This window comes from Sapajus apella, unplaced genomic scaffold (genome assembly GCF_009761245.1).
Source record: "Sapajus apella isolate SASKATOON/1434 unplaced genomic scaffold, GSC_monkey_1.0 scaffold43, whole genome shotgun sequence".
NCBI lineage: Eukaryota > Metazoa > Chordata > Mammalia > Primates > Cebidae > Sapajus > Sapajus apella.
The window spans coordinates 7,462,772-7,473,529 of NW_022436983.1; the positions used below are offsets into that span (position 1 = coordinate 7,462,772).

Below are 10,758 nucleotides of genomic sequence, written 5' to 3' on the forward strand. Positions count from 1 at the left end.
CACTTCCGCTCAGCAGCAATGCATAGATATGTGCACCACATGTGTCTTCTAGACACATATAAGAATGTTCTAGCAGCATGACTCACATGGCACCAAACTGGAAGTTCCCAGTTGTGGATCAGCAGAGGAATAGCTGGATAGATGTGGTGCATTTTTTTTTCTTTGAGACGGTGTTTTGTTCTTAATTGCCTAGGCTGGAGTGCAATGGTGGGATTGCAGCTCACTACAACCTCCGCCTCCTGGGTTCAAGCGATTCTCCTGCCTCAGCCTCCCAAGTAGCTGGGATTACAGGCTTATGCCATGATACCCAGCTAATTTTTGTATTTTTAGTAGAGATGGGGTTTCACCGTGTTGGCCGGCTGGTCTTGAATTCCTGACCTCAGGTGATCCGCCCGCCTTGGTCTCCCAAAGTGCTGGGATTACAGGCATGAGCCACCGTGTCCAGCCTAGATGTGGTGTATTTCTATAGTAACACACTACACAATAACAAGGTTGCAAGCATCAACCACACGTGCAGAATGGGTGGCTCTCACAAACACTGAGTGGAAAAAGCCAGACACAGGAGGAGATGTACTGATTGATCCTATTTATTTAACTTAAAAAATGGGTGAAATCAGTCTACCGTGTTAGAGGTGAGGACAGTGGTTCTTCTGGAGGGCAGGAGGGTTCATGTATCCTTAAAGGGGTCATGGGTTTGGGGTTGATGGGTGACTGTCACGTTCTGGTTTTTCATCTGGGTGCCAGCTTTGCAGGTGTATTCACTGTGAAAATTCATCAAGCTATGCTTTTCAGCTTGATGTTTCAGTACACAGTTTAATTACAAAATTAAGTGGGATAACACATGGACCACCTGCAATCGGGACTGAATACGTGCTCACCGTCATTATGTTCATTTCCTTTTTCTCCTCAGCACCTGAAGTGACCTGGAATCAGTGAAGCCAAAGGGACTGGCAGACTGCCCTGCAGGGAGTACCGACCTATCCCAGTTGTGTGAGCCTGCGCGAGAAAGGGAGTGCATGTGTGGGCGCGCCTTTGTGCGTGCATGTGTGTGTGTGTGTGTGTTCTCGTGCGGGTGTGCGAGTGCTCTTCAAACATGGGTCCTGAACCCCAGGGCGGCAGGAAGGCGGCCAACTCCAGGCTGTCCTTCGGCATGATGTCTGGATGCAGCTCTCGGGAGCTCTGTCTTCCTGTTGGGGTGGGGCCTCTCCTACTATGCAATTTTTCAAGAGCTCCTTGACCCTGCATTTCGCTTCCTGAGTTGGCTTTTGCCATTATGGGGACTTTGGTCTGACCCAGGGGTCAGCTTTAGGAAAGCCTTCAGGAGGAGGCCAAGTTCCCCTTCAGTACCACTCCCTCTCCCCACCTTCCCTCTCCTGCAACATCTCTGGGAATCCATAGCATATTGACACGTTGGAGCCAAGCCCGAAGACTCCCCTTGGCCCCAGTACATGGAAACCCCCCTTCCTTGCCTAAGGTATCTGCGTTTCTGGCTCTTGAGTCATTTCCAGACTTGAAATTCTCATCGGTCCATTGCTCTCGAGTCCTTTGCAGAGAACCTCAAATCAGGTGCACCTGGGAGAAAGACTTTGTCCTCACTTGCAGATCTATTTCCGCCATTGGGAAGGGCAGGGAATGGGGCCAGTGTGTGGAAGGGAGGGATCTCCTGTGCCCTTCATTACCACACTTGGTGGGACCATGAACACCTTTAGTGTCTGAGCTTCTCAAATTAGCCGCAATAGGAAACAAACAAATTGAGAAATGAAAAAAAAAAAGGAAACATTTAAAAGCACAGGGGGAAGAAGAGATTTTGGAGGCCATCCTGCCAGGGGTGGACAGGGCTGACTCCTGCTCTCTGGAACACAGTCCATGTCTCGGAGAAACGGGTGAGCTGAGCTTGGCGTTTGGACCCAGTTCAGTGAAGTTCTTGGGTTTTGTGCCTTTGGGGCAGACCCCAGACGAGGATGTCTGAGCCACTTGGGTGCTGTTTTCTCAGCTCCGATTTCAATAGCGAGCTATCAAACCCAGAGCGAGAGGAAGGAGCTCTGATGAGCACGATCTGTCACACAATAAAGGGATTTTTTTTTTTTTTCAGGGCTACTATGGTTGATCTTGCAACTCTGTAAATATGTGTGTAGACACTTTTAAAAGCACGTATTTATGTCCCTGACTGTAAATGCCCCATTTTTAAAGTTTTATAACTTGTGTTATTTAATGAGTCAGTCAGTCAGCTGCAGTATGGGGTCTGCTAAGGGTCTAGGAGAAGGGTCTCATGCGACCCTCACATGGGCAGAAAAATGCTGGTCATTGGCCGACATCGAGTTTTCCTGTTTTCCACCCAGCTAAAAACCGTTGTTTGCTTTAAATTTTCATAAACTGGAATCCTTTCACCCGCTCCTACAGTTAACCCTCATGAGCATGACGTGCTGAGGCTGTTCCTTATCCTGATGATGCGCTTCTGTCCCGTAAATGTTAACACTCATGAACCACATCCCGGCCTCTCGGTTCTTGAGGGCCTCCCCTTGCAGCAGCGAGGAAAGCTCACAAACCCAAAACCTGGGAAGTCACCTGCAGCCCACGGTGAACTCTGGGAAATTTGGTTGAGGCCTTGGGGTCACTCCTTGTTTGCATGTGCAAATGTGCTGGTCACCCTTCGACACTCCCAGACGGTCAGGAAAACTGTTCCAGCAACGAGAAGGGGGGATGATTTTGTAAAAGCGGCATAGCCTGGTCAGTGTTGGTCTTCAAGACGACAGCTCTGTATCTGCCATGTGAAGAGAATTAACAATAAAAGTGTGAAGAGCGATTGTGAGGAACAAGGGTGGGCGTGATCATTTTCATTTCTGTGCTTTGTCTTCTGTGTTGGTGGTTCCGGTGGGAGGGGGGGGGGGGGTCTCTGAATGCTCCCTCCCAGCAACGGGAGGAACCAAGGGCTCATGGAACGTCACTCTTGGAAATGTCCCACGTGGTAAGCAACTCTACTCTGCCACCTGCCAGCCAGTGAGTTAAACCACATCACTAAGACCTGAAAGACGTCTTGTGATTGCAAATATATTCTCAAACAACTTTATTGAGGGCTAATCCACAGATCGTACCACTTACCCACTTAAGCGTACACATTAGTGGCTTTTAGTACTTTCAGTGTTATGTAGCCATCTCCACAATCAATTGTAGAACATTTTCATCACCCCTAAAAAGAAACCCCATGCTTGTTAGGAGTTACCCCCCCATTTCCCCCAAAGCCCCTACCACAGTTCTACTTTCTGTTCCTGTAGGTTTGTCTATTCTGGACATTTCATAGAAGTGGAACTAGAAAACATGTGATCTTTTGTGACTGGCTTCTTTTACTCAGCCTAATGTTTTCGAGGCTCGCCTAGGTTGCAGCATGCATTAGGATTTCATTCCTTTTTATGGCTAAATGTTCCATTGTAGGAATAGAACACATTTCACTCACTCATTCTTCAGGTGATTTATTTTGGGGTTGGTTCTGCTTCTTGGCTATTAAAAATGTTGCTGCTATGAATATTCGCGTGACAGTTTTTGTATGGACATAGATCTTCTTGGATATATGGCTAGGAGGGGACTGGGTCATATGGCAACCCTATATTCCACGTTTTGAGGAACTGCCAAACTGTTTTCCAAAGCGGCTGCACTATTTCATATTCCCACCAGCCACACGTAAGGATTCCTGTTTCCCCACATCCTTGGCAGCACTTGGCACTGTCTTTTTTAATTTTAGCCACCCTACTGGGTATGAATGTAAATGGATTCTATGAAGGAATAACCATCTCTCTGATCGCAAACCCTGGCAGAGCTAGATATCAGAGTCCCAAGAGGATGGGATGGGTACAGGGGGATTCTTACGGGGAGTGCGAGGGAAGTGTATTCTTGGGTTTGGGTGGAAGGAGACCCCAAAATGGTCTTTGTTCACATCCAAATATTGCAGAAAAGTAGGAGGAAGAACCCAAAGTTCTATCTTTTCACTGAAACACTTCCTCTGAAAAGGAGCAGAGGTGATGTGTTCGAGTTCTCCAGAGAAACAGAACCAGAAGGAGATTAGGTATATATATGATTTACTATGATGAATTGGCTCACATGATTGTGAAGGCTGAGAAGTCCCAAATCTGCTTCCTGCAAGCTGGGGACCCAGGAAAGCCAGTGGTCTAATTGAGTCCAAGTCCAAAGGTCTGAGAACCAGGGGAGTTGATATAAATCAAGTCAGTCTGAGGGCAGGAGAAGGTGAGGTGAGAGGTCCCAGTTCAACAGCGGGGCAGGGGAAAGGGGTGAATTGCTGCTTCTACCTTTTGCTCTATCCAGGTCTTTAATGGATTGGAGTATGCCACCCATACTGGGGAGGGTGATCTACTGAGTCCTCAGACTCAAATGTGAATCTCATCTGGAAACACCCTCACAGATACACCCAGAAAGAACATTTGATCTGGACGCTCATTGGGTACCCTGGGGTCAACTCAAGCTGACACCTAAAATTAACCATCCACTCTTTGGAGGACATTTATCTAGAAAGGAAACAAAGGAGACTCCTAGTGAGGTGAAATCCACATATTCAACTCATCAGCATTGGCCAGTCCCCTAGTCTGGACAGACAGAGATGATTTCACACAGGCCTTGCTATGCAGGGACTCACAGGGGTAGAGATGGCAGGGGGAGAGTAGATGGAGGAGAAAATAAACAATTTCAGAAAATGAAAAGTGTGGAGGCCAATCCTGGGTGCATTGGAGCATAGTGGTGGGACCTCAAATCCAGCCTGGGCATCCGGGAAGGCTTCCTGGAGGAGGACTCCTGCAGCTCCCGATGAGGTCGCCACACCTAACCTCCACATTAGGCTTTAGAAAGATTCATGAAGGGAAGAGAAGTTTTCTTAGTAGGCTGGAATTAAAATGAAACTGATGAGGTCCATCAATGGGCTACCTTTCAGCTTCATCAGATAATGTCATGCATAATTCCAACCCCTTCTTCCAACAGGCTTCGAGGTGGGCAGGGCGGGTCTAATGTCTGTTCTGCACGATGTAGCTCGGTGAACTGGGTGACTCTTCCAGATCACACCTGCTCCGCATCAACCTGGGCCCAAGGCAGCCCTCGCTTCCAAGCCCACGGCTGCTATTCTTATACAGACAGCGCCAGGCAGTCCCTCAACATCCCTGTCATCTCACAACACAGCAGTGTGAGTATCTCAATAGCCACTTCGCAGATGAAAAATGTGAGGCTCAGAGATGTTAGACGATTGGACCAGGGTCACATAACTGGTAGATGTGGGCCTGGCATTGGACACAGGCCTATCAGGGCCCCAAGGCCAAGATGTCCTACTCACCCATCCTTGTCCCCCGCTGCTCCCTTTACCACTGCTTTAGCAATTCCTTATGATCTCAAGCTACCTTGCAAGTGGAAACATTGCAACAGAAGTCAGTCCCTAACTCCCAGGGTACAGCAATCCGCTCCTGGGCTTTTGCTTCACCCCAGATTTGTACCCATACAAGACACACTGGTTTAAAAGACAGGTGTTGGAACACCAGGCCCAGGTTAATCTCAGCTCTGCTCCATACTGGCTGTGACCTTGGGCTGGTCACTGGTCTCAGCTTGGTTCCTTGTTTGTACAAGGGGATGGTAATCGCTCCACCTTCCTACATTTCAGTGAGGATAAAAATTGCCTACTACTGGGTCTCTTTAGGGTAAGTAAACTTACCTGTTTCTGGGATCACCTGGTCCTGTTGTTAACAGAGATACTTGGCTTCCACCCCAGCAGGTGCTGAATCAGAATGGGTTGTATTGTTAACAAGCTCAGCATGTCCCGCCAAGTTTAACACCTGCTAAGTTTGAGGATTATGGGCATAGCAATGATTGAAAATAGCATCCAGCCTCCACCAGAACAACAAATCGAAGTTGCCAGAGCCTCTGAGTTTTCGTTCAACAAAGCATTTCTGGTGACTCTTTTTCTTTTTTTTTCAAATGGAGTTTCACTCTTGTTGCCCTGGCTGGAGTGCAGTGGCACAATCTCAGTTCACTGCAACCTCCGCCTCCCAGATTCAAGCGATTCTCCTGCCTCAGCCTCCCAAGTAGCTGGGATTACAGGCATGCACCACCATGTCCGGCAAATTTTGTGTTTTTAGTAGAGATGGGGTGTCTCCATGTTGGTCAGGCTGGTCTTGAACTCCTGACCTTGTGATCCGTCCACCTCAGCCTCCCAAAGTGCTGGGATTACAGGCTTGAGCCACCTTGCCCGGCCTCTGGTGACTCTTTAGAACATTGCACTGAGCCCTCCTAGTAGAGTGGTGACAGCCTCCAGCACCGCCCACCTTCCAGGTGCCTCACAGAGCCTGCTGAACCTGATCACCTGTCTTCAGTGGAGAAACAGGACAGAGGTACTGGGATGGGTCAGGAAACAGGGAGCCCCCATAGGCCTCTGTGCAGCAACATGCAGAATGTGGGCAACCTCGACTTCGCTGGGACAGGTTAGAGGGATCCCAGTGGGGATTGCAATGGAGAATCTGGCACTTCTGAGAGGTCCAGGATTTAGTGACCTGCTGAGTGACCAGGGCTGTACGTGTGTCCACCAAGGGAACCTGAGGAAGCCACACACACAGCTCACCAAACACATCAGCTGTGGCTGGGACTGAGTCTTCCTGGGTACCACAGGTGGGAGCCGGGCAGAGGAAGGACCCAGCAGCTCACCTGAGGCTGTGATGCTGCCTCTCGCCAGCAGATGGGGATCCTCCCTCAAGTCCAGGCTCCAGGACATCTGGCTTTTGTCCAGGCAGGGGTAGATCAAAGAGGTAAGCCAAGTGTGCCCGGTTAAGGCTGAAGTCATAAGGAGCCTTGGGGGACCACAAAGTTGCTCAGAGGGGGTGGAAAGCGGTCCCTGAGCTCCCAACTCCAAAGAGACAGGCTTGGGATCCCCCTCGGGTGTGAGGTAAAAGGAGAGATGCAATGATCTGGGGTGGGGTACCCAGCTGAGGGTGAGAGTCCGCTGGTCTGGAGGACTGGAAGCTCAAACTCCTGAGAGCTTTGCTGGCCATGGCTCAGCTGACAAGGCAGAACTGTCGACCCCCAGCTCCAGGAAGCCTGTGCCCAAGACGGGAGCCTGGCCTGGAGTCAGCCCCTCGTTACAACAGGCTGGCGGAGGTGGAGGCAGGGGGCTAACCCAGAGCAAATGAAACCTTCAGCTGGTTCCCAATGGGCTGCGTGCAGAGTGAAGCTCTCCCACGCCCTCCCAATCCCTTCTCCTACTCCAGAGCAGGTCAGGAAGGGAGGGCGGATTTGCTGAGAGGGTGAGGCTGGTCATGTGACTTAGTCATCAGCCGGCTTCTCTGCAGGGTTGCGGAGAGGGGACTGGACCAGTAAGAGTCAGCACGTAGACAGATCTGAGATTGAGGGGCTCCTTGCATTTTGCATCCTGACCTCCTTACTCGTCTGCCCCTAGTCCTTGGTCCTGGCAGCTTAGGATGCTGTGCGTTTCTCTGGGCTGTTTGCACATCTCTGAATCCAATCAAGTCATTCTAAAAATGCTCCAAAGTCTTCCCATGCACTTAGAATGAAATTCAACCCCCTTTTCTAGTTTGGGTGCCCCCTAGCCTCACCCCGCACCCTCCACCCCACCCCCTTGCCCTCTTCATTGAAGCCATAGTAGCTGTCTTTCTGCTTTTGTATAAGCTCTCTCTGCCACAGGGCCTTTGCACAAACTAATTCCTCTGCCTGCAATGACTTTTCCCCCTTAGTCATGTGGCTCTCAGCTTGAATGTTCTCTTCTCAGCACCCTTCCCTGAACACTCAGTCCAAAGTAGCCCACCACCTCTCATTTGGGCCTGCTGCTTTATTCTTACCTCTTATGACCTGAGAATTTCTAGTCTCCTGACTTCTCCTGAATGTCTGCCCCATGAGAACAGAGGGACCACATCTGCCTTGTTCAAGACTGTATCCTGGTACCAGTGACAGCACTTGGCACCTGTCACTGGGTACCTACCTGTCAGTAGGTCCTTGGGATTCATTATGGGGCACATTGAGAATCCTGCCTCAGAGAAATCGACCTTGGAGGAGCCCTTGCTGACTCAGGGATCTGGTGCAGTGGTGTGAAAACAGCTGGTTCGCAGCTTCCAAGCTGGGCAGAGCATTTTGCCCAATTCTCATCCATGGCCTGCTTCTCTGTGTCGGTCTCTCTGTGACCACCTTTAGGGCCAGGGGGAAAAATGAGGAAAATTTTGTTTTAAACATCACTGCTTCAGAGGTAAGGTACGGGATGCTCAGTTACATTTGAATTTCCGAATATGAGTAGTTTTCAAAGTACAAATATGTCCCCCATTATTGTATGGGATATATGTATACTAAAAAAAAAAGATTATTTATTTGAAATATAAATGGAACTAGAATTCTGCTTCATTATTTGCTAAAACTGGCAACGCTGTTGAGACCAGGCCTCTCAGCAATGCCCTTCTCTTCCCGGTCATCTTGAGGCATAGCAGCTGGTCACTCTGAGCTCTCAGCCAGCCCTGGCCCTCGGCCCGGCAGCTGGGCAGCGGCTTCCGCTGCTCTTCACAGCAGCTCATGCCTAGGATGTGAAGGTCGCCAAATGTCAAGTGGGGCCCTGGGGACTCTAAAGAGTGTTCAAGTGGCTCTCCATGCCTGCCTGCATCTTGGGATTGTGGCTCTGACCTTTGCTTGATGTATAAAATTTAAAAAAATGTAAAAAAGCAGCCTCCCTTTCTTGCCATCAGATGTGAAAGGTTGCATGACAGAAAGGCAAACAAGTGAACTGACGTTGGCATCAACTGGTAGGAGTTTGCAAAATAACGTCATTCTTGGGCATCTGCAGCTGTAGGTCCCTGCCCCTTCCCAGGGCCATGCTGGGTGAGCACTTCCAAACCAGCTGTTTGGAAATTTGGGCATTGGTGAGGTCCATATCTGTCTGTCTTACCCAAGTACCTTCTGCTTAGGTGCTACCAGCAGAAGGCTGAGGCTGAGGGCAGAGGGAAGGCGAGGGCAGAGGGAATGCAAGGGCCTGGCACACACCAATGCCAACCTTGAACCCCAGGGCAGGGAGGCCTCCCCTATGGGCCATCCTCTGACACTGCCCGTGTGGACCAAAGTGGCTGATTTGTGCATGCACCTGCTGGTCACCCCTGTTGGAAGCAGCGACATCCCATGCATGTGAGGGGAGAGGTTCAGGGAGATTAGATAGACATGGCAGAGGTTTGTTCTCTGCTGATGGAGCTGCCACCACACTGAAATCCCCAGTCCCACCCCTACTGAAACAGTGCTTATGGTTAGCGCTTGCTCCAGGCTTCTCATTTGTCTCTACCTCCACTCTGTAATGTGCTGGGCATATGTAGGCAGTGACCTGCAATGGACGGGAGGCGTGGCTGAATGAAATGATCTGTTCTTATTGGTGCAAGATCATTGTTATATGTAAATTGTTGCTGCAGCAAAAGAAGTAGCACTCGAATACAAATTTTCTCTCAGCAAGGCGACTTTACTTTCTGCAGAAAGGGTACACTCACCCACAGTTTGCCAGGAGAGTACAAAGAACAAAGGAAAAGCAGACATATTTATCCCTTACGGACTGGCCCCTACTACTGTGCCCTGCTTCCATTGGCTGGAAGCTGGGCCTCACAAGCTTCACTATACCGATTGGCTAATAACTCAAAACTTTTCCTAAAAGGGTACAGGCAAGGGAGAACAAAGGAGGCGAGGAAGTCATTTACAAAAGACTTAAAGCAGCAATCACATTTCCAAATAAGGAAGGAGAATTGACTATGGGCTGAAGCCTGCCTAGGCTTGTCCAGACATGTCAGGGCAAACATCTGGGCGATAGTGTAAGAACTAGGAACACAGAATACACCTATTTCTTTATTATAACCTAATTCTTTAGTATAACAGATACTTAGGATTATTAACAAAAGACTTTGGAGTAAATCAACCTTGAAGAAGCTACTATTCATCCTAGAAAGCTTTGAAGAGAAACTTCTATTTACTTTTATTTTTTACAATCATCAGATGTTTTAGTGGACACCTTGTGTCCCGGGGTGTACTAGTCTGCTCTGGTCACCATAAAGAAATACCTTGGAGTCCTGGAAACCTAAAATCAAGGTGTCTAAAGGCTAGGTCTCTCCTGAGGCCTCTCTCCTTGGCTTGCAGATGGCTGCCTTCCCACTGTGCCCTCACGTGGTCTTTCTTCTGTGTGAGCGTATTCCTGGTGTCTCTCCCTCTTCTCATGTGGGGACCAGTCCTATTGGATTAAGACCCATCTATATAATCTCATTTAGCCTTAGTTACTTCTTTAAAGACCCTCTCTCCAAATACGGCCATATTCTGGGGTGTACTGGGAGTTGGGATTTCAACAGATACACTTGGAGGAGGGAAGCACAATTTAGTCTGAAGCCTCTGCAGGGAATTTGTCTTAGTTCTTGCTTAATTAACATCATCAAACAGTCCTCCCTGGCCCCCACTGCCAAGGGCACATTGCCATTCCTTGCTAGGTTGACTGGTTCTAAGTGAACCAATAGGCCCTGGAATTCAGACAACCCCTAAGTCCTGCAATTCCAACAACTTATCTATAAACTGTCCTACTGCATATGTGTCACTCAGGATGTGTTGATTATGCTACTGTAACAAATAGCAGAATCTTAGTTGCTGATGAGAAATGCTTAGTTCTTGCTCATAATACATGTCAATTGTGGACTGACTAGGAATACTTTCCCATATTTGCTAACTCCAGGATCTAGACAGACAAAGTAGCTGCTTTTTTTTTTTTTT

At 48.8% G+C, this 10,758-nt stretch overlaps 1 protein-coding gene across 8 annotated transcripts in view; it reads left to right on the forward strand.

Annotated features, from left to right (window-relative positions):
* Positions 1-2,816, forward strand: part of PRDM2 (PR/SET domain 2) — a 118,874-nt gene extending 116,058 nt beyond the window's left edge. For all 8 annotated transcript variants that reach the window (XM_032300456.1, XM_032300461.1, XM_032300454.1 and 5 more), the window contains one exon: positions 911-2,816. Coding sequence is in view for 1 of the 8 variants with exons in the window: in XM_032300465.1 (XP_032156356.1) it covers positions 911-936 (26 nt within the window). In the remaining 7 variants the exon portion in view is untranslated. The remainder of the gene's footprint in view (positions 1-910) is intronic.
* Positions 2,817-10,758: the final 7,942 nt, after the last annotated feature.